At 41.8% G+C, this 23,637-nt stretch overlaps 7 protein-coding genes across 7 annotated transcripts; 4 read left to right on the top strand and 3 right to left on the bottom strand.

The window, feature by feature from the left end:
* Positions 1 to 65: 65 nt before the first annotated feature.
* Positions 66 to 12,295, top strand: BATDEDRAFT_21428 (uncharacterized protein; the record flags this gene model as incomplete). Its single annotated transcript, XM_006675221.1, has 6 exons — positions 66 to 1,394; positions 1,473 to 4,142; positions 4,231 to 5,173; positions 5,261 to 11,251; positions 11,309 to 11,526; positions 11,612 to 12,295. 6 exons carry the CDS (start codon positions 66 to 68, stop codon positions 12,293 to 12,295), a joined length of 11,835 nt encoding a protein of 3,944 aa, XP_006675284.1.
* Positions 12,296 to 12,759: 464 nt separating this feature from the next.
* On the top strand, positions 12,760 to 13,589 carry BATDEDRAFT_21427 (uncharacterized protein; the record flags this gene model as incomplete). Its single annotated transcript, XM_006675220.1, has 3 exons — positions 12,760 to 12,851; positions 12,930 to 13,145; positions 13,217 to 13,589. The coding sequence occupies 3 exons, from the start codon at positions 12,760 to 12,762 to the stop codon at positions 13,587 to 13,589; spliced, it is 681 nt and encodes a 226-aa protein (XP_006675283.1).
* Positions 13,590 to 13,710: 121 nt separating this feature from the next.
* On the bottom strand, positions 13,711 to 17,528 carry BATDEDRAFT_84603 (uncharacterized protein; the record flags this gene model as incomplete). The annotated part of the gene is made up of 4 exons (XM_006675912.1): positions 13,711 to 16,410; positions 16,530 to 16,765; positions 16,865 to 16,988; positions 17,382 to 17,528. 4 exons carry the CDS (start codon positions 17,526 to 17,528, stop codon positions 13,711 to 13,713), a joined length of 3,207 nt encoding a protein of 1,068 aa, XP_006675975.1.
* Positions 17,529 to 17,678: 150 nt separating this feature from the next.
* BATDEDRAFT_85740 (uncharacterized protein) lies at positions 17,679 to 19,084 on the bottom strand (the record flags this gene model as incomplete). The annotated part of the gene is made up of 4 exons (XM_006675911.1): positions 17,679 to 17,773; positions 17,849 to 18,171; positions 18,253 to 18,566; positions 18,701 to 19,084. The coding sequence occupies 4 exons, from the start codon at positions 19,082 to 19,084 to the stop codon at positions 17,679 to 17,681; spliced, it is 1,116 nt and encodes a 371-aa protein (XP_006675974.1).
* A 368-nt stretch (positions 19,085 to 19,452) lies between these two features.
* On the bottom strand, positions 19,453 to 19,794 carry BATDEDRAFT_8078 (uncharacterized protein; the record flags this gene model as incomplete). The annotated part of the gene is made up of 1 exon (XM_006674906.1): positions 19,453 to 19,794. A coding segment is annotated over one exon (342 nt), but the record flags the coding sequence as incomplete, so codon positions are not given.
* A 2,069-nt stretch (positions 19,795 to 21,863) lies between these two features.
* BATDEDRAFT_8973 (1-phosphatidylinositol-4-phosphate 5-kinase) lies at positions 21,864 to 23,249 on the top strand (the record flags this gene model as incomplete). Its single annotated transcript, XM_006674999.1, has 1 exon — positions 21,864 to 23,249. One exon carries the CDS (start codon positions 21,864 to 21,866, stop codon positions 23,247 to 23,249), a length of 1,386 nt encoding a protein of 461 aa, XP_006675062.1.
* A 158-nt stretch (positions 23,250 to 23,407) lies between these two features.
* Positions 23,408 to 23,587, top strand: BATDEDRAFT_85561 (uncharacterized protein; the record flags this gene model as incomplete). Its single annotated transcript, XM_006676192.1, has 1 exon — positions 23,408 to 23,587. The coding sequence occupies one exon, from the start codon at positions 23,408 to 23,410 to the stop codon at positions 23,585 to 23,587; it is 180 nt and encodes a 59-aa protein (XP_006676255.1).
* Positions 23,588 to 23,637: the final 50 nt, after the last annotated feature.

The raw sequence follows: 23,637 nt of genomic DNA, 5'->3' as shown, positions 1-23,637 counted from the left end.
TCACACCATTACCTCACAAAAAGACTCGTTTATTACTTTGAAACTCAAGTCTTTATGCTCTTGAAATGCAGCCGCCATTTTCTTCTCCACAAGTAGTATCTACCGTCACATCAGCAGGTGCTATCAAACAGCCATTGATCGAAGTCGTTGGCATTGGAAATAAATTAGTGCTCGATAATGTATACCTTAATAGCTTGCATGCTCTGCGTCGTCTTGAGATTCGCAACATATCATCCACTCCAGTTATTGTTAAAATGCGATCAAATTTGGGTTCTCAAATAGCCTTTCAGCTGACTAACGAAAACCTTTTAGATCGTGAAAGTCGCCCATCTCGATCAATTCAAAACAACACAAGTGGAATTTCGGCATTGGCATCCGTTTCTGTAGCCTCGGCCATTTCTCCAGGACCTGAATCATTGCTACACGATTCAGGTATTCATCAAACAAGCTCACCTATTCGTTCTGGTAGACCCAGCAGCACTTCTTTAGGTCAAAATCCTGCGCATACTAAAGACATCTATGAACCATCTCATCTAAATACAGGGCATAATTTTCCATTACTGATTTCGATGGACTCTTTATCCTATACCAATGATTCGTCAGATTCACCCATGCTATCTACTCAGAGATCGTCGTTTTCTGCTTCCTCTGAATATATTGAAACATCGCTATCTCAAAATCATCCTCTTCAATCTTTTACCAGCAACACGGTCGAGGCTGCTGCTATGAGTCTTTCTGGATTTGGCCATGCTTCTGAATATGGTCACGGACACCAGTTTAATCAGTTGTTTAATTATGTCAATCATATCGACGAGGTGTTGATAGAACCTGGCCAGTTGCAAAAAATCATCATTGCATTTCTTCCCGAGATAAAGGATAGTCGCGAGAGTGTTTTGACTGCACAGGCACCAGCGAATAGTAGACTCAAGTCAATTACAGGAAATCGTTTAAATTCTAGTCAAATGATGGATTCATTGTTTGTATCTCAAGGAGAAGAAGAAGAGACCTTTGATTTTTTTGAAGTCAATGGGCTTATTTTCTTTTTCGCCTATCGAGCTGACAGTAAAAATGTCGGAAATACTGTAAATCCGCCAACAAACACCTCTATTTCTACAATGGATAATGTGAATGGACAGACCTATCAAAATAATTTAACTGTAAACCGGAAACTCAAATCTGTTCAGTCTAGTACCAATCAGCAGCTGGATTCACTAGTGCAGAAGCCTGTTACTGTTTCTGATGCTAAAACACGCTCTATAGATACTATCGGTCAATCTAAAGGCACGTTAGATAAAGAATCTTCTACAGAAATATCTCCAGATGAGGGATTAGACAACCCCAATATTCTTTCAGCTACAGGCGGTGATTCATCCTCCAATGTTCCCGATTTTCAGGTAATTTTGGATAGATTTTATCGTTTATGGCTAGTGTTAAATTATATTCATGAATATTTGTTTTCTCTATATCTTTAGTTGACCATCAAACTACGGTCTCGTGTCTGTCGCTCTTTACTCTGGACAGATATTAGTAGCACTGGTCTTATTTTTGATAACTGTATTGTCGGAGGAAGTTATTTTAAGGATTTTACAGTTTGGAATCGGTCTGAAATTGATCTTTTTTGGTGTTTAAATACCGTCGATTTGTCCAACAGGAATGGCAAGAATTGGCTCAGATTTACAGACTACAATACTGGCGATCCAGTAGAAAATGCATCTGTTCCAGCATATTCTCATCAACGCATTCGTGTGACATTCAAGCCTCATGAGACGGGAGAGTTCAATTACGATTTGCAGATTGAAAACCAAAACGACTCTGAAAATATGATTGAGACTCGTATTCACGCCATTGTGCACGATGTGTTGCGTGAAGAAGCACTTTTTGTAAGTACCGGAAGTATGATTGATTTTGGTGACTGCTGTGCCGGGTTATGGAGGAAGCGTCGCATTACTCTCAAGAACATGTCGAATTCCACTCTAGATATATCTTTTGAAAGCGATAATCCTGGAGTAGTGTTTCAGCTTAAAAGCGACGATCCGATTGTTGATAATATACAGAGCTCTCCACAGCAGCATAATTACACTGGCCATCACCACCATCTTAACCACCACCGACAAAAATCTGCCAATCCATCTACAGGAGTAGGATCTATTCAATACACCACCGCAGCACAGGGCTTTAGTCAAATAGATGGTGCTTCTCCTTGTATTGAGCGACCTAGAGTTGAGCGTATGCAGGACATTTCTGCAGTCATATCTGGTACAAACAGTGACTTGTCACCTACTCAGAGCTCGACAAGCTCACATGCATCATCTCCCTTGCTACCTCCCAAACGAAATAATAGCACTACACTTAATATGTCCGGTGCAGCTAGTGGGGCTTCACTAGGAAGTACAAATGCGGCTGGAAGTGGAGGAGGCAGCCTTTTAACTGAACCAATTGGCCTGGCACGTACATCGTCTAGTAACAGCAGCTTTGAGAAAAATGACGAAGTAAATAACCTTTGTATTCTGGATCTACCACAAATTGATGCTCTTGGCGTCACTACCGAGGATGTGATTCGTATTGATGAAGTGCAATTGCGTTCTGGTACTGAGCGAACAATTGAAATATGCTATAAGCCTGCACTCGATGCTGCCACTCCAGACTATCGAGCAGGAAAGCTTATAAAACGCAATTTTCGAATTACTCTCATGTATGCACATCCCAGCCAACAAACTCGTGAAAAAAAAACCATTCAAGCTGTAGCACGCACTTGCACTTCGTTTATCGAAGTGACTCCACAGCTACTTAATTTTGGTGATACCGATGTCAATACCTTTAAATCTCTACCAATTCAAATTACAAATTGCTCTGAGCTCCCAGCACGAGTAGAACTTCGGTTTGTATCCAAAGTCTTGAATTCATTTCGCGGTGAAATGACAATCCATGCTCGCCAACACATCGAGGTGAAAATTGATATATACCCACGCAAAATCAACCCGGATTACTGTAAACAAATCACAGTTGTTAACCTTCTCAATCGCGAAAATGACCATATTGTGGATGTTCGTTCAACGAATATTGATAAGCATCGTGTGACTTTTCATTCGCTGTTTTATCATATCTTAACACCTACTTCAACTAATTTTGTCGATTTTGGAGCGGTAGTTTTAAATTCACCTGTGGTGCGGACGTTTACCATTGAGAATATATCCAAAAAGGTATTATCATTGCAAATCACTTCGTCAATGCCGGATGATATTCGAATATTTACCAAGTCAGTCGAGTCGGTTGGAAAGTTTGATTCAATCTCAAGTGCGAGTAGTGCTTTGGAGCGACGTGAAAAATTACTGGAAACTCTACACGATGCTCGCAAATTTAAGCGACCTGCATCTGATGCACTTTCTGGCAGTTCAAATGCAGGTAATATTACCAGCTCCAGTTTAGGACTTGCTAATATCACAAAATCTAGTCGTGGAGCAGGCGATGCTCAATCTTCATTGACATGCCCTGATGATAAGCAAACTCCCGACTATTTGGATCTTGCCTCGTTGATGGATGGTCCAGGACGACGCTCTCCTAAGCGCCGACCACCGCAAATTACTCAGACTGCACAGCTTAAGCTTCTTCGTCAGCATTACAGTCGAGAGAGAAAATCATTGTTTCATGAGGAAGAGTCAAACTTACGTCCACCTCTGAATCGAATGCTTGTACATATGGCGTCGGCAGGCGATGATGTATTCACGCCGTCTGTAAATACATCAGGAGGAATCCATAAAAATAGCCGATTAGCAGTGGCTGCCGATTCGTCTGAAGTACCTATTGGTAGCTCGATGGCGGATTCAATGGCGGATGATCCATCGTTTCTTTTAGATGATGTATTGGCGATGCAGTTTACAGATTTACTTGATGGAACAAAAGTTACTTTAGACGTATTGCTACTGCTTTTGGATAAAGGCACGGGGGTACCACCTCCACCTTTTCCTCGTGCATCTTTGGAGGAAAAATATGCAAGATCGCAGTTGATGTTAAGGCGCGAGCTGGAAAATGCAATTCAAGAAGAAAGACTGGTTGCTACCTCAGTTGTAAATATCCAACCCGAGTCTAGTGCTACGATTGTATTGGTTTTGACAGCTTTGGGAAATACTCGACCTCATGTTCAAGTGAGTTTATTTCTTGTTGCCATGCTTGGTATTGGGTATTTGGGTTTTATTTGCTAATATACTGTGTTTTGACACATTACATTGGTAGGGAAAGCCACGAAAACATGATGCTCGCTTGTTTTTAAGTCTAAAGGAATTTGATCGCGATATCAAACAACCACAGTTTGAACAATTGCTTCATGGTCCTTTAGATGCTATTCCTGTTCAAGAACTTATGCTGCGCACATTGCTATACAGATCCATCATGGAGCTTGGACAAAAAAACATTAATTTTGGATTGCTTGACAAGAACGAGCGACGTAACAAAAGTATCGTTATTCGCAACAACTCCGAGGCTCCACTTCTTTACACTATTCGTAAGTCTGGGTCTATTGCGTCTGGCGATATACTTTTAGATAACTACCGTACGGGTCTAGTGAGAGGATATGGTAAACGCGAAGTCGAGTTTATTTTTGATCCCTCTTTGGCAGGTATTTTCCAAGAAAAGCTTATTGTAGAGAATATTCACGATCGTGAAAATGATCAAACTATGATTCTTAAAGCAAATATCCGTCAGCCAGAAAATTTTGCCATTGAAAAATTACTGTTGAATTTTGGAGTGTGTATGATCAATGATCAACACGTCCACGCACAAGAATTTACCGTCTCCAACACTAGTCAGACACATGTTCGTACGTTTGAGATTCGAGTGGATTCTAAGGAGCTTGTATTTGAACGATGCTGTGTTGAGATTGAATTTGAGCTAATTGACGATGACGACAATGATGCAAACAGTGGCTATAAAGATAGTACAGCTGGATTTCATATGCACCAAAAACTGAAAAAGCGTCCCGTAAAGATTCTATCTAGTGAAATCGAGGAATTAATTGAGCAGGCCGAACAAAAACTCAAGATTGCTAAACGAAAAGGACGCAAAGACAAAATTTTAAAAATTACGGAAAAATTGGACAAATTGCGAGCTGGGGAGATTTTGGATGAGTATGCTACGGATAAAGATGATAAGAAACTCAAAAAAGAAGCTATTGCTGCAGGTATATTTTGGTTTTGCCGAATGTTTATTTAAAATAGTTTGATGAGTAATGCTAAATCTTGTATATTTGATGAATAATGCATAAAAGCATCTGTTGATAGTTCTCCGTCTGTTACTCTTGCTGGATCCACGGATTTGAAAATTGATAGTGCTCCGAGATCATCCGCAGATTCGATTATTAGCGTAACAGGTTTAAAACCTGCTCCGACTCCTTTGAAATCAAATTCTACTTCATCTCCACAGCCTACAAATATTATAATACCCGCATTGGCCAATACAATAAAGTCTACCACAGCCAATGCTACACCAACAGGATTAACAGTAGAAGGAGCCTTGCATACTGTTCCGACATTCAAGGTCAAAAAAAGCAAATACTCGATCATCTTTACAATTGAACCTCGCTGCATCAAATCTGTACGTGTGTTGCTGAAAGCAGTGGAAAAATCACCATCTATCAAGAAAAACGTAGCCAGTCAAGCGGTTCCTTTGTTAAAAATGCTTACTAGTCCACTGATCCAACCTGAATCTCCTGCCGAGTCCAAATGTCGTACTTTGTCAATGGCGTCTTTTGCAGATAGTGACGTTGATATGTTAGTTTCGACCAGTGCGGCCTCGTATCAAGAATCGTCGCCCTTGACGGTGGATGCAGTAGCGCCAGATACATTTAGTGAAATATGCACAGCGCGCATCTATGTCCATGAGCAAAAAAACACAGATATTGTCAAGCGTATACTTTGTAAAACTACAGTATGCTTTGATTTAGCAACTTATCAGCAAAAAATCGAGGAGGAGAATAACTTGAAAATAAGTGAGGCTGGATTAGCCGACCAAAAACTTGTTCCCGTATCAGTATTGTCAGATCTTGGTGAAAATGATCCTCCAACTGTCACAGCTTTTCGACAAACAACCAGCCCATTGACTGCACTGACTACTGTCCCACCCAATGTTTTATCTGAATTATCTCCAAATTTCTCTCGTGTCTTAAGCAGTCGCGAGCGTCAAGAACCTGCTATTGAAAATCCTTTAGTTGACTTTGAAAGCCCTATCGCTACCTTGTCTGAAACAGGAGATGTGTCTACGGCTACTGATTCTAGTATCATTCCACAAATTGATAGTACTTTGCCATCCGAAACTGCCAACGCCTTGTGTAATACTACTTTGGGTTCTTGCAATACATCTGATTTACAGTCTACAAGCGTATTTACTTCTCAACCTTGTTTAGAGCAAGACATTCAAAAAACACGGCCAGTTCAATTGCCGATATCGATTTTGGTTGAGGCTCCTTTTGTGGACCTGGGTAAACTTGAGATAGGAGAACGCAAAGACGTATATGCTACTCTAACGAATACTGCAGACACAGAGGTCCGATTCAGTTTTACTGAAGGGCCGGACGGATCGTCTGACTTGCGATTTCAAACAGCCGAGCAAGTGTTGAAGCCATTAGAAACTGGTCGGTTTGATCTCACCATTATCCCTACCAATCGAGGATTTTTTGTCAACACAATGGCCGTCAAAGACTCTGTCACTGACCAGAAATTGGTTGTTGTTTTTGTTTACTACGGAATTCAATCAAGCTACCTTCGGTTTCATACCTTTGGCTGCTCAAGTGTAAATACATCTGTGACAGCAACGGAGCTGGATTTTGGAAATTGCTATGTAGATCCAACACGCAAGTACGCCACTATTCAACCTTTAGAGATTGAAAACATTGCAGATCATGATTTAAATATTTCTGCAAGCTCGAATCTGGCACAGCAATGCTTTATATTTAGTGACGAGGCATTGAGTCGTCCTGCTGTCGATATTCTAATGGAACCGAAAAAGATACGCACCTTGTATATTGCCCTTCAACCAAATTTAAGTGGTGGGTCTTCTACTAACCAACAACAGACAAAAACACCAGAACGGTCAGCTTCGTCGAGTCCTACAGGATTATTTCGCGAAATGGCTTCGCGCATTTCTAGTCAAATCGACTGCCGTACCCTAATTGGCGGTATCAAATTTGTTGTACAGATCCGTGATACTATGGTTAACAAATACACTTTGTTGGCTACAAAAAGCATTCCTACTGCAAATGGGGTCATGACACTTACTACACAGACACTTAAATTCACTGCTACTATTGGACAGTCACTGTTGATGGTATCACACAACCTTGTTAATTTTGGCGTATCAACCACTGCTGGTGTTCAGCATACTGGAAGTTTTTGGATTTACAATCTGTCGCCACGACTTCCGTTAGAGTATGAGTTACAGACAACTAGTTTGAATCTTGGATTGTCTAAAGTACGAGGGTATATTGACGGTGTATCATATGTATCACAAGCAGCAATGTCCCCAGAACTCACAACACCAGTCGCATCACTGTCTAAACCTTTTGATTCTCTTGCGCTTTCACCTTCCAGTGATCCGTCTTTGCTTACTGGAGAAATGCTAAGCCCGGTACTGCAAGCACCTTTAAATTCAACCACTCTAAATGTTCCACAATGCGATCGTATTGATTTCACACTTTCTACTACCGAGCCCGGATTTATTCATGAGGCTATTGATGTGATCAACATCAACAATTCGATGCAACAGACACGCGTAGAGATTCGACTATTTGTGGATCCCATTCTGCTATCATTGTCTGGTGTTATTTGGCTTCCACCTTTAGGCGCGAAAGATTTGGGTTTCACTTCAGAAGCACAGCTCAAGACTGAGTCTCGCCCAGCAGTAAAATGGGACAATATTTATGTGATATCAGGTGGTGCAGTGACAGATCCAAATAAGAACTTTGCCAACTCGCTGGTTTTGCAAAACAAGTATCGTATAGATTCGGTACCATTATATGAGCGCAGCTTTGAAGTAGAGAACCTGTCGCGCGAATTACTTCAGATCCAGCCCATAAGCAGTATGGATATCAATGTGAGGTGGGTTGTACCCAATGGATGTGGTTTTGTTGTTGAAGGTCCAACCACCTTTGAAATTGAGTCCGACTGTGAATCGACTACAATGAGAGTCATAGCTGAGAGGCTTAGTATGGCTGTATGCGGCGCAACGCTGTTGCTTCATCCTGGAGAAAAGGCGACGCTGGTTATGTCCGCTCCACGGCCAAAGCTGGTTTATGAAGGTGATTTTTGGAATGCTATTATGGCCGGCCATAAAGTTGTACAGGATGGCGTGTTGCTGTTACAAAACGTGGATCGTGGTTCTACAATGAAAATTGTAGAACTTTCTGCAGAATACTGTATTTCGACTGGAGAAGTTGCACCCGTGTCAATAGATTTGGGTAAAGTTGGACATTTCAACATGTGGAAAGAAATGCCGTTTTCATTCACTATTGGCAATACGTCTCACTGTCCAATGCAGTATGAGCTGGAGATACCGGATGTGATTGATATCATTTCCATATCGAATGAAACTGACTTGGGTGTGTTTAAGCGTCGTATTGATCCTGGGATGAGCCATACCGTGGATGCAGTGCTCAAACCACGAAACATCGACCCGCCCACACCTGGCTTACGCAATTTTCCTATCAACATCATTAACGTGTATAATCCTCGAAATGTTTCTATCTGCAATGTTTCTGCATTTTTGACCCAGTTTGAGCTGCGATTCGATCGACTTGTTGCTGGACAGCTTGATCTTCCAACACTGATTCATCCGACACCACCCAATGCTCTTCCATGTGACAACTGGTTTACCATTATTAATATCACTGACGAAGATGTGAAGTTTGAAGTCGGTTGCACACTGGCACCTGATGTTGCCGATCTGGTGGAAATTGCAATCCTGTCGCGTTTTTCAAACTCTCCACTAGTCGGCAGTTTAAGTCTTGCACCCAGAGGAACGACTGAAATTAAAGTTCGAGCTTCTGCATTGCCCAAATCAAAACTGACCGCCAATGAAAGCACGTCCAAGTATTTGACAAATGTTGATGGCATCACTTTGGGAACACTTTGGATTACATCCAAAAATCAAGTATCCAATTCTACAGCTCAACCACTTGATGCTGATGTATCTATTGTTTCGCCTACGTCTTTAGCAGTAACACCAGCATCTGCAAATATTCGAATGACAGAGACAATTCCAATTCGTGGTACAATTATTGAAGGCTCTACATTTATTCTTTCTCATCGCAGAATTGAATTTCAATGTGTCATGCCATCGGACAGCGAATTAGAAAACGGAGAAGAATTGTCTGAAGCGAAAATGATGCATACACCCAGTCCACTTCGAGTCCAGCACAAGGATGTAGTCATTACCAACGTATCCAGCGACTTTAATCTTGAGTTCAAAATCGTGATTGAAACTCCAATTGAACTTGCTTCAACTACGGATAAAATCAAGGTGCATCCGCTTGACAGTGCCATGTGTGGTCGTGTTGAGCCTGGTGGAACATTTGTATTACGGATTGAATTACTCGATCCAAAAATTGGTGGCGTGTCGGAAGATGTTAAGCTACACGTGCTGGATATCAATTCTTTGAGTAAACAGGTACAAACCATTTTCATATCGATTGTGGAGGATACGTTTGGTGCGTTGAAAGTCTCTGAAGACAATAATAACGTGTCGCATCCACCTGCGGGTCTGTTTGAACCGTTTATATCACCCGACAGAACGGCTATTGATAATATACGGGGCGAGACAAATAATTCTTCTGTGCGCTGGGACGATGATTATAATTTTGCTTCTGGAGGAGTTGGTAATACTATGAATTACACAGGTGCAGGCGGATCGAATTCAGGTGCAAGTGTACGCGCAGTTACTCCTGGTATAATGTCATCCACTTCTACTACAGTGAGTTCGTATGCACATATGGCTAGCGAGGATGATGACATACCATTTTCTGATACTCGCTCAGGCGCATCGTTTGGACCAAATATTGGAAGCACATCCTCTCGTCACATGAGCACTGTCGATTCGATAGTTAACTCATCTGGTCGTCGAGCTACTGGTCATATTGTTCTTCGTGGATGTAAGAAAGTAGCGGATGCAATTAGTGGCGATTTTGAAGGACTATATGAGCTTGATCTTGGTCAACAAGATCTTGGTCAAACTCCCATTTCCAAAAAAATTGTCATTGAAAACACTTCCAACTCCAAAGTATTTTATCGACTTGGATCTATTACAGAAAACGATCGTTCATGGTTGGTGTGTAGTTGTAGCGAAGGCGTTCTGGATGCTTTTAGATCTACATCAGCTTCAAGTAGTTTGTCAGCCAGTCATACCATCACTTTGAATATCATGGTTTCGCTAAGAGGCGTATTTTCCACTTATTTACTGGTTGAAAATGTGGACAATCGATACGATACAAAAATTATTCGAGTATCGGTTGAAGTTGTTGCTAAATCAAACGTACGAAGATCTGCTGTGAGTGTAGCAGGTATGGCTTCAAACTCGTCCAACTCGCGCATAATGCAGCTTGAACCCAACAATAATCATGCGTTTGACGTTTTTACACAAGGCTTGGACTGGGACGACTCATCATTGGAAATTTCACCTGTTTATCTGGGCTGTTTGTACTCATCCCACAGTTTGGTGATTTGTAACCGTGAATCAGTTCCATTGGAGTTTTTGTTCAAGAGCAATCTGACCTATGACGATGATAGCGAGATGTTGTTTTCGCTATCTCCAACAAGTGTAAAACTATTTAGAAGCCTGACTATAGAGCCTGAATCCTGTTCAAGGGTCTGTGTGCGATTTTGGCCCGGCCAGTCCATGCCCTGCGACAAGGAAGCATATTCTACAAACATTGAAAACACCTCCAAATCATTGGAGGAGCAAGGTGCTGTGGAAAAGATTGTTGAGATTTATATCAATTGCCGATTAGTTAAAGACTACCAAAAAACCATTACTTTTTGTGCAATGTTGTGCCAACCTCAAATCATGCTTTCCCAGTCCGTGTTTTTGTTTTCTGGTATGATCCGAAGCAAAAAAACTGCTGCAGTAGGGGCAGATTTGACGCATGATTCTACCATACAATCGCATCATATTTCTACTAGTCCAAATATCATTCAATTTTCTCCTGTAGATGATACATTCTCAGTCACTAATTTGTTGCATGATACTCTCGAGTATGAGATCTTGACCGATGGTATGTATTTCACAATAGAGTTGGTGAATGCATTAAGCACAAGTGACGATACTCAAGTGGGGGAAGATAAACTTGGTTGTGTTGGATCTACTTTGTCGTTGATTGGAGGCACCGGGCTCAGCAACAAAGGAATGATTTGTCCTCAGCCTGTTGGATCTTTCAGACCTCTGTGGACCTCTACCGGAGTATTAACACTGGGACCTATGCAGTCGCAGAAACTTCGAATTGTGCCTCTCATGGATATTTTGGTCAAGAATACTGATGCACTTAAAAAGGTAACCCTGACTTGGCATGTTTCATTATTTTTTGAGGGGGTCATAAATGCCTATTTTATAAACCTAATCAACCCATTATCTACAGGAGAAATACGTTTTAGAGCATATGATTCTGTATAACAAACGTCGACCGTCGGAAAAGTATGGTATTCATGTTAAGCTTAGTTTTGGCAATGTAGAAATGTTCCACTTCGCGTCTGGATCTCGGAGGAGTTTTTTCAATCTCGAATCACACATTGTTCGCCTCTCGCATGAACTAGAGGCTATGCCGTCCATGTACTTTACTGGATGTAATCTGACTCAAGAGTCGGCTGAAAAGGCCAGCGCGGTACATTTCCTATACCTGTATGTGATTGACGAACTGATTCATTACGGAACGAGAGACCAAGGGGCAGAGATGTACCTTCCACTTGCAACGTTACTATTTACAATGATTTTTTCTCAATCGCTGTTTAAAGAGTATGCGCCAGCTAGTTTAGTTGAAGTACCGAACTCGGATATAAGAGTATGGCCAAAGAAGCTGTTGAAATGGGTTAAGCCATTTACAGTGTTTATGGGACATTTTCCCCATCGATTGATTGCTATGGAGCCATTAAGGATGCTTGCTAGATCGTTGGTTTTGGATTATCGAAAAGCAAGCGTATCTAGCAGTAACGTTACCACTACAGGAAGTGGAGGAGTATCCTTGACTCCTTCTACATTAATGCCATCTTCAGGCCAGGCAGTTTTGCCCACATTACAGTTGTATTCACATAAAACGGAACACTGAGGGCGTCAAAGTATATAATAAATATCCAGTCTCATGGCATGATAATTTTCATCGAAATTAATGAACATTGTTTTTTTGAACTTTTAAATTGACTAGTCTTCTGGCAGTTGGCATAGGAACAGATTCATTCTTGAACTAAAACGCGAATGTATCCGATTAAAATACAACAAATGAGTTTGTAGACTATAGATTGTCGCCGTGGTACATGAACCACAATGGATGATCGTGCCATTTAAATCGGCAATCTACTGAGATTTGCAAAGCGTTATCAAGAGCGATGGTTGTTGCAATCTCATTTATCTGTTTTTATACTATTTATTACCAGTTGTAGGTGATTCAAAATACAATGTCCTGTAAACTTGTGTAAATTATCATTCCATGACAGACTCTTGTCGAGTGTTCCATTTTACATGAATACGGCGATGAAGCCAATAAATATCGACTTGAACCAATACTTTCAACTCATGTCATTGATATATAAAGACCTTTTTAGCTTGTTGCATTCTAGCTCAAACTCCAATCATTATTCATTGATTCGTATTGCTGATCCCCAATGGTAAGCCATTTTAAGATAGCCTTTGGCACTCGATGCATTCATTAACCATTGTGTCTGCTGAATATGTCTGGTCGTTAGTCTGGCATCACTGATTGTTCAGATAGTACAAACAATTCTTCGCCGCCAGCCTACCACAGCCGTACTAGTGATTGCTCAGTCTCCAGACACTTTCCGTCAAATACCTGTGCCATCAATGGATGAACTGAATCCATTTACCTGTTCAAATCCGGCCAACTCCAATTCGCAAACACTCGAGTCTATTCAAGTGATCATGGAACATCATGTATATATACGGTACGACACTGAAAGAATATATTCAATCCTAGTTGGAAATAACTTGTTGATCAAGTGCATGACTATATTAGATACACACCAACACCGTCTAAGCTTGTGTCCCTTCTTGCATCTGTGCCAGATTGGCATTCAATCATGCAAGATCAGCCAGCCCAACAACCTCCACATTTATCTATTGTTATTGTTGGTATGGATTCGATATGCCAGGGATCAGAGGGATTGATGACATATGCAAGCTCATTGGCAATGGATGCTGCTAAACGATCAAGCAGATTGCTGAATAGTGACTGCTCGTTGATAGTCTTGGTTGAGAGGGATATAAGTGGAAGTCAGGCCTGGTCAGATAGGTTTAGTCAAAGATTGATTCAAACCAGTGGTGGTATCCAAGTTGAGCCTGCAGTCTTACAACCAGCACACATGCCATCTATTATAATTCATCAATAAGCAGATTCATTATTTTTATTGGATTCGGCCCAAAAGGAAAATTAAACAGATTCTGGCTGTAAAAACGAATAAACTAAAATCAGACATGCTTGTTGCAAAGCGTCATGTATTGTGCAATCGGTTATTCAGATGAAGCATGTATCTTGGCAAGAGACGACATATCCATCATCAAAATATCGCTACGGCCATCTAATCTTACCACGCCCTCCTCCATATCAATACTTAACAACACGCCAGTGTAATCCCGATATTCACCCTTGAGGACCTTGAATGCTTCCTTCTTTTCTGGATGAATAGGCCCAAGACACTCATCTGGCACACCTGAAATCACCTCTCCTCCATGACCGTCTACACCACCGTCCAGAAAAAGAATCTGTGCATTGCGGTTGCCCTGCTCGACAGTTTTGATTGCAGCACGTCGGCCATCATATTGTCCATCGCGGAATCGTCGCCCAGTTTGAGATTGGATGATGCGCACTTCAATACCAACGCACAGCCAGTTTTCAGATACGTGGACGTCCATACCACCATTGGGTGAGCCATAATAGTCTCCATGAACGTTGGCAGGTGTAGATGGGTTGAAAGGGGTTGCGGGAACAAAAGGGGTTTGCGGTAATCCAGTATTGGGCACGCTTCCCATGTTGGGATACTGTCCACCTATACCACCTAATGGTGTTTGGGGTAAATTGTGTGCCGCTGGAGTTGACGGATAAGCCCCCGGTGTTCCTGTGACATTGTGAGATTGTCCATGCATACCATCAACTGCAGGTGTAGATGGGATATATGGCGTGTCTGCATTATCTGCCAATGCATTTTGATACGGCATATGATCTGCACCCGGAAAAAATGAATCTGGGCGAGCCGGTGTGCGACTTGAAGCTTCCCAAGCAGGTGTCTTGCTACTAGCATTCCATGCAGGAGTACGGCTTCCAGAATCCCATGCAGGCGTGCGTCCACCATCCATATGTGGGTTGGGTGTCGCCGACTCGGTATTTGATCGGTACATGGGTGTTTTGGATCCGCTGTAGCTTGGCGTACGACTACCCATATTACTGTTACGATCATACCTATCTGCATATCCGTTGTATCCGGCATTGACTTGGGATTGCATGGACCGTGATTCAGCTCCATGCATACTGAGTTTTGTTTTTTCCATGTTGATCGTCTTGTTGCCAGTGTGAAGCTCAACTCGTGCATGAGTTTCGGTGGCATCCTTGACAATACCAAGGTAGCCCTTGTAAGGACCGCCGCAAATAGTAACAGTCTTTCCAACAAACTCGTCTCGGCCTCGGCCTCTACCTCTTCCGCGACCCATACCACCAGGGCCTCCTGATCTTCCCTGGCCCGCTAAACCTGTAGATGCAGCATAAGGGTTGTAAGCATTGCCGCGTCCTGCACCAGGTGCATGACTGCCAAAGGCAGGCATGGGCACTTTTCCACCCATAACGACTAAATTGGAGTTGCGAGCAACAATAATGCCATTGTCTTCCACTATCTCACGCGACTTGACAAATACATGTGATCTAAATATATGCAACACAGTGCCGCTGCGCTTGATTGTAGATGAAGGATCGCTGACAACCACATGGTCACCAGCAGTAACTGGCCGAGCATGCGAGTCACTTGTTACTGCCCTGGAAGAATCGCGTTTGCTTTGGATTTGCTGTGGTTTGACACGCAAAAGATTACCATACTGGTTCAAAATTAACAATATGTCCTTTTCAATCTTAACAATCACTCCAACATCGCTAGCGGAAAGTTGCACCAGATCGAGCGTGTCATATTGACCTAAAGAAGTCCCCACAGCAGAAACTTCACTTGCAGTTCTCAAATCTTTGGAAAACACCGAGATTGGATTCAATGACGTATCAGATAAAATCGTCACCACATTGTTGTCAATTTTGACAATCAAGCCTGTTTCGTCCTTGTGTACGCCTCCAACTACCTTGACGTGGTTTCCCTCTTCAAACCGTTTTGCAATATCTCGTGCAGGGTATCGCAGTGGCCCACTCAGTCCAAAAGACTTGTCGGGTATAACAGTTACAATACCACCTTCAATCGACTGAATCACGCCAGGAACGTTTTTCAATTCACCACTAATAACCGTAATTCCTTCGCCAATCTGAAAATCATCTGTGGTGGCTTGATTTGCGCTCGCTAAAAGTGCCAAGTCGTTGTTTTGCTCATTGATTGATCCACCAGAAAATTTGGTGATTTCATCCAATGTAGGATTCACCATCTCGGTCAATAGTGATGTTACCTTCATGGTTTTCTCCAAGTATCCATCCTTGTCGAAAAAGTCACCTTGGTAAGTGTATCCTCCATTACCTGCATTGATTTCACGCTTGTTGAAATCGCTAGGTTGAAACAGTTTTTGTGGTTGACGAACATCTGTACCCTTTTTACGACGTGACTGGACCTGACCTAATGTACCGCGAGCAGGCTCTAAGCGAGGAATGAGTTTCACAAGGGCCGTATCACCTGATTCAGCAACTTCTAATACTTGAGCCAAGTCACCGTCGTACCTGCCGCGTTTGACTCGTACCCATGCGTTGGTTTTAAGATCCAATGTTTTGCCTTTGATGCTCAAACAGTCCACCATTTCGTTTACAGGGACAAGTTGGAGTTTGGATACGTATATATTGTTAACACCTTGAATAGCAGCCATAACGTGGGCTTGTTTCATGGCTTCAATGTAAACGTAGCCTTGGAGGGAGTCTCTGCTAAAAACAGATAAAATCTCGAGCGGTGTTTTGGAAGTAAGTTCTAGATCGTCAAACTTGCGCATCATTTGCATGACAATAATCTTTTCTTTTCCTGGCTAGAGAGTAGACACGCAAGTTCAATGGGGATAAAAATAAATAGCCGTTTGGATTAGAATATTGCCATTTCAAAAAACAAAAGCATACACCGATTCAACACGACAGTTTCTAGACGTACTTTGCATCGAATCAACCACAACTTGGGATCATTGACGGATGGAATCAATACACTTTGAGGCACATGATCCAAGTCGCCACGGTAAGCACCACGGGACATTTCGGATCGACCATATCGCTGCTTAAATCTCTCGGCGATTGCTTCAGCGTTGGTGTCCTCTTCTTGCTGCACACGACGATCAAACGCTCTATGTCTGCTTTCGTCGTGAAAAGTGCGTTCAACTTCTTCAGCTTCCTCTATTCAAATTGGCATGATTTAAAAAAATGAGTCACACTTGATTGAACATATATGCACGACAGACCATTCTTTAGGTTATTGTCCAGTTATAGCCTCACCACGATCAAAACCATCCTCAGCTTCCTCGTCGTCTTCTTCGTCATCTTCATCAACAGCAGCCTCATAATCAATAAAAGGGTTGGCCTTTTGCCTACGTTGACGCTTCTTTGGGTGCTTTTGAACCTAATCCAATAAACCATTTAACAATAGACCAGTTGAATTAGTTTTTAATCGCCTATATGAACAATGAAAAGGAGCTGATATTAGGCTATTTATATCTAGAGATTAGATCGTGCTAGAATAAATTACAAGTTTAGCAGTGATTTGATCAAGACTAGTTTACATAGGTCTTTAAAAGAGAAAATAACAAGCAATTGGCTGGATAGCTCTATCACCGAGTGGTAAGGACTGACAGCGTAGCTTGCCATTCAATAAGCAGGTTATCCGCTGAAGAGTAGCAAATAGTAGCAGTGTGCATTCTATATGCAATTGCTAACCATTGCAAATGAATATACAATTATAGCCGTTTATAATGCAGTGCAGCCATATATAGCTCATCAAGTCTTCTCAACTCACTCCACGTTCATGGTCTTCATCATCCTCCTCCTCTTCCTCCTCTTCATCCTCTTCGTCGTCCTCGTCCTCATCTCTTTGTCTGCGAAAACGAGCTTCTCTAGACTGTTCCTCAGTCTCATCCTCCTCATCATATCTGTTGCTGGACATGTTGAAGTGTTGTTGGTCAAGTTATGATTTTGTCGAGTTTTGGCAATACTTGCCGAGTCGTTTCTGATTGGTTGAAATCAAAGATTCCCACTAACAGATCTGAGCCATGATTGCATTGATTCTTTATTCATTTCAAAAAGAAAATCCTATTTATTTGGTTTCAGGAGAGAATGGACTAGAATCCATACTTGCTCCGTCCATGTCAGATGGATACGCATTAGCAAACCGTTGTTGCAGCGAATGAACTAAAACAGTCGGTTTCAAATCTTATTAATGTGTCGAATCGAAATCACAAGTCATACAAAGTAGTCAGCACTTACCGATTGAATCTGGATGTAATCCACCGTGTCGTCTACTTCTGCGTAGAGGCAATATTGTCGTGCCGCCTGGTGATCGAGGAATATCTGTCTTTTTTAGTCTAATGGCTTGAATCTCCCGTGCCAAGTACTGAGGTGCATCTGCCAAAGATACAGGAGCCCTGTTTCCTTGATATGCTGAATTTTCATTTGATGTAAGGACATGATTCAATTGTTGTGGTCCAGTCGAAGTTAAAAATGGGTTTTCTTGCACAATAGACAGACGAGATGGAGGCTTGGGTTGATCTCCATGTGTTCGTTTTGTCAAGTAGGTGCTTCGAGGTGAGCTAAAATTTAAGATTAATTTAATATTACTGTGCATGACAGATCTGGCTTGCTTATCTGCTCAAGTTTAACATGCAACTTACTTGATAAGACTGCCTACTTTGACTTTGAGAGATGATAGTTCTTTGAGAACTTGGCTCATTGTTGGTTTGGTTTCTTCTTGCGTTTTTTCTGATCGAACGATGACGAGTTTATTAGAGTGATTCAAATTCATTGGAGGAGGAGGTGGTGGTGGTGGAGGCGGTGCAACTACCAAAGTCTCATGAATGTCATGATTATGCGTACTAGAGAATCCAGATTGATGATTAGAAATAGGTACGATTGACGAAAGCTGGCGTTGAATATCTTGCATCCACGCTTCGATTGCTCCAATTCTTGTTGAAAGTGCATCCACCTTCTATTGATGGTTGATGAGTACATGCAATTCAAGAAATGCACATACGATTAGTGGATTGATGTGAATTGATTAGAATATACAAATAAAATGAAGCAGCAATTACAACTTGGCATCAATTCATGTCACGATCTTACTCGAGATAAACCATCATCAGACCCTATGCCTTCCAAAAATCCCACACCCGAGTCTTGTATGGCCAGCTTAGCTCGATTATTTTGGAATTTCTTTAGTTTCAAGCTGTTACTATTTTGATTTGGCATATCTTGATTATAATCCAACTCGGCAGCGTAGTGAATCGGTTGATTGACAGGTTCATGTCCAAGTCCGAATTGAGTCGAGTGATTACTTGCTTGTTTTTTGGAATGTCTGAGCAGATAGTTGCAACGGATAGTGCGGAATAAAAATAATAAAAATGTAGAGAGGGCTACATATGACACTATGGTGGCAAGGTGGACTGACTCTAGGTATACATGCAGGTGGTTAAGCAGCAAGGTCGCAGTCTCGCGATACTTGTCCATCACTTGAATCAAAATGCAATTTGTTAACTAAATTTCAGTCAAGTGGTTTATTCAAAACATTTATTTTGTATATCGACTCCAATCCAATCGGCTACAGACTCGAATCTGTGCTATTCACAATGGATTGTTATTCCATTTTTTAAAAATATTGGTTCTATGGGTATTATGTAAATCTAATATAGCTTCAATGGGTCAAATTCACTCCCAAATCATCTAGTTCTTGTTGTGTTGCAAATTCAAGTCCAGGCATGGGATACATGTACCAAGGCCAAAACTAAGTATACGAATCAGTTGTTTTAATAAAATGGAATTTGGGTTAGTAAGCTGATTGGCTTGGTTTGGTTTGGTAATGCAGATATGGAATGAATCTAAACCCAACGTACTCTGAAAAACACATGGCCTCGAATCAATCCCATTGGAACAGGACCAAACTCTCTAGAGTCCTTTGAGTTTTGAAAATTATCGCCTTGAAGCCATACGCAGCCTTCAGGCACTTTGATCCATTTAGGTGAAATCATGCGAGGATCAGTACAGACAATATCGCCGGGAAGTCCCAGAACACGTTTACAAATGAGTCTAGAAGGATTGACTGGAGATGTACATATTACGATATCTCCTAGAGCAAGGCGTCTGTTTCGCCATGATATTCTTTCAATCAGGACCCAATCACCTGCAATATTGAGCGTGGGCAGCATGGATGGACCAACAGTCTAATTAAGATCCACCAGTATGATAAGCTATTATTTCCTACAATACATGAATCCAATCAAGTTCAAAACTACGGTATTAAACTCTTTAAACCATTTCATATAATTACCAGTCCAAAGCCACAGATGTAGTGATCGAACAGCAATGCAGCTAGTCCACTTTTGATCAGCGAATGCGAGTATTTCCATATGTAGACTGCACCGCTGGCACGAGTGAGTGGTGAGGAATTGGGTTTGAATAAATTGGCCAAGTCTAGTCGAATACTCTGCATTGCAGTACGAGCAAATGAAGCTGCACTTGCCATCCGATTCCCAAGAGTAAATGATTTCCACATGAATTGGCTCGTCGTTGAAGCTGCAGAATTGTCAATATACAGAAAATACTATCACGTGACAATAATGAAGCAAACATCAAACTTTACAGCTCAAGCTTGAATCATATTGTATTTATTCTGTTGGGAAAACAAACATTATATAATATTATGATCAAATGGTTTATTTTGGTATTGAATCTGTTTGAAGAATGCATTACTTGGCTTTGTAACCACCACCACACAATACTATTGCTTGACATGAGTATGTTGATGCGTTCTAGGCATGATCTTGTTGCTAGGATTTCACGGCCGAAGAGAATGGAGAGATGAATGAGAAATTGTCAGCCATCAGTGTGTATCATGTATTTATGTAAATTGTATTCACACTTTGGGTTTGTTTGAATGCTTTTTTGTTGTTACAAATATTAGAGTGTTGATTGGCATGAGCATCTATCGTGCTCTGTGTACCACAATGACAATCCAACCTGTTGACATGATCAGTGTCAAACAATCAGCTGTTCCTGTTGATTCAGTATAGAACAAGACTTGTTTGGTGCAGTGACAACAGCTTGCAGATCTTGGTGTTGATTTTGCTGACACAAGAACCTCGACACTAATCTGAAACATTCAATTTACGAACCAAAAACCTGTTGCCGAAATATGACAAAAATTGGCTGAAATACAAACAAAAAAATATTTTTCCTGTGTTCTCATACTCATTGTCACCGACTATTTGTACTAAGCAACAATCACCACTGACCAAAACCAACTCCAATTCCTTGCCCGTTCTGCAATTATCCAACCACTTTGTTAGCAAGGACGTCAGTCTGTTCAGATCATTTGCTTACTATAACAGTACCTCATCACTCCTACTTTGACAGCAAAAACAACTACCAGACAATGGCTGCAGATATCATTGGTCATTCTGTCGAGGGGTTGTCCACTTACACCAACTCTACTTCAAATACTACTGCCATGCCTGCGACTTTACTAGATAGTCCTCGTACGATTTCTACCATTCCTCATACTGCTGTTCTTGTAAGAGAAACTTCGTTATTGCCGGATGGTTTTCCTGGCGCATATGCCTTGAAACCCAGCCCAAGCTCCAACTCCATCACAAATGCCATTCATTCGTCAACCACCAACTCTGTTCATGCAGAAACGGAACTGCCTGCCATCAAAAGTGCAGCTGTTGTGGCTGTCGACACTGAATTCAAACGACCTCTAAATAACTCCACTGCTCAGAGTATCTCTCAAATGCAAGTCCATGACTCGACACTCCAGCAAAAATCTTACAATCTCTTGACCACTGTTATTCCTGAAGAGACCTCATCCACCGCTGCATCGACCGAATGCATAGCTACTAACACTGCTGCAGTGGTGAGTCCCGTTGCTTATTCCATTCGCATGCAAACTCTTCGTGATAGAGCACGCTCTCCAACAGCCTCGGAGATTGAATTGCGCAAGTCGAGAGACTTGGTGGAAACCTCTCGCTCCGTGTCAAGCACTCTCCCGCTTGCAGCGGCATTATCACCCGGCACTCAGTCTAGCACTACCAACATCAACGCTATCTCAGGTCCTTACCATATACCCAATATACGCCGCAATACTGTCAGTGATGCATTCAACATATCTAAATCCGCAGTAAGTGTTGCTGTGCCTATAGATGTCCCTTTACTGCCCACAAGCGAGCCTGCTTCAAGAATGAGTCCCACTCGGAAATTCACTTCACAGGATTTGATGACTGGAAGGCGCTCAATGCACGGAAGGGAAGTGCTGGTTGGCACTCCTGTCAAGGAGGGTCATGCCAATTACATGCTTATGTACGACATGCTGACTGGCATCAGAATATCTGTGTCTCGTTGCAATGCTAAGCCGCTGCGGGACATTGTTGCTGAAGATTTCACAGCTGCACACAAGCTTGCTTTTGACGTAACTGGCAATGAGATGACCCCATCATCAAAATATGATTTCAAATTTAAAGACTACGCTCCGTGGGTATTCAGGCGGGTTCGTGACAGTTTTCATGTCGATCCTGCCGAATACCTGTTGTCTCTCACTGGAAAATATGTCCTTTCCGAATTAGGCAGTCCTGGTAAAAGTGGCAGCTTTTTTTACTATTCACAAGACTATCGCTTCATCATTAAAACCATTCACCATTCTGAGCACAAGTTTATCCTCAAGATTCTCGAGTATTACTACAACCACATTAGATCTAATCCACACACTCTCTTGTCTCGCATATTTGGTCTACACAGAGTAAAATTGCCTGGAAACCGCAAAATTCATTTTGTGGTCATGGGAAATGTGTTTCCCCCCAACAAGGATATTCACGAAGTATATGACCTAAAGGGATCCATTGTAGGTCGGTCTATTTCTGAAGAAGAGGCTTGCAAAAATCCCCGTGCTGTCATGAAGGATTTGAATTGGCTTGATCGGAGTAGAAAAATGCTACTTGGAACAGAGAAGCGGCGGTTACTGATTGAACAGATAGAACGAGACTGCGCTTTCCTTGTTGTCCAAAAGATCATGGACTACTCCTTGCTTGTTGGGCTTCACGACGTAGTAAAAGGAAATCGTGACAATATTCGTGATCTAACACTCTCGGTATTCGAGCCTAACCCCGAAACACTGTCACGGCGTGCAACTGCCGCTAACCGTATGAGCAAGGCCCAAGTCATCCGTAAAGCCATGGTAGAATCTGATATCATGCAGCTGGGTCCTTCAAGCTCAAAATTGCCCGACAATGCACCACCAGAACGTCGCTACTGTATATTTTATCAAGACGAGGGTGGCTTCCGTGCAACAGATGAAACGAATATGCCTTTGAAGGAAATTTACTATATTGGCATCATTGATATTTTTACTAAATACAGTGCGACCAAAAAGGTTGAGCATTTCTTTAAATCCTTTGGCAATGACAGCACCAAAATATCTGCAGTCAATCCCATGCTCTATGGCAAGCGGTTTATAGAATTTATGCGCAATGCGATCAAGGGATATACTGGAGATCCATCAGATGCTAATCAGATTTCATCCACACCTGCTTCTCCAGGATTTCCTCCTGTGATGGGTACGTTGAACTCTTCTGGAAACATGCCAGCCATGTCTCTTGTTGGGTCAACAACTGCCTCCATACCTTGATAATAAAACTTTCTTTTAGTAATGCATTTGAAAATGAATTGCTTTGTTCCATTTTATTGTTGGCTGATGTTTAAAACGCGAATAATTATAAACTTTGACTTTTGTCCTAGACGAGTATTCTAGCAGTCTCGACTCTTTGAATCTATTAGACTATAAAAATGGTAGGCATATACCCATTCATCAGACTTTATCTAGCACTACTATTACCACGCACTTTGAAAATGAAGGCTCACATTGTTTCTACCATTGATGCACTTGGCGTTCAATTGCCCATTCCAGGCACCTGCACCAAGAGTAACAACAAGCTCAAAGTCGCCACTGAAAGCCACTGTATCTAGCAAAACGTCTAGTTCAACTCGGTCTAGCACTCAGCAATCACCATTAATTC

Source organism: Batrachochytrium dendrobatidis (assembly GCF_000203795.2).
Source record: "Batrachochytrium dendrobatidis JAM81 unplaced genomic scaffold BATDEscaffold_1, whole genome shotgun sequence".
NCBI classification, from domain to species: Eukaryota; Fungi; Chytridiomycota; class Chytridiomycetes; order Rhizophydiales; genus Batrachochytrium; species Batrachochytrium dendrobatidis.
Note: the sequence above shows the minus strand (reverse complement) of the source record. Positions and strands in the feature narration are given on the sequence as shown.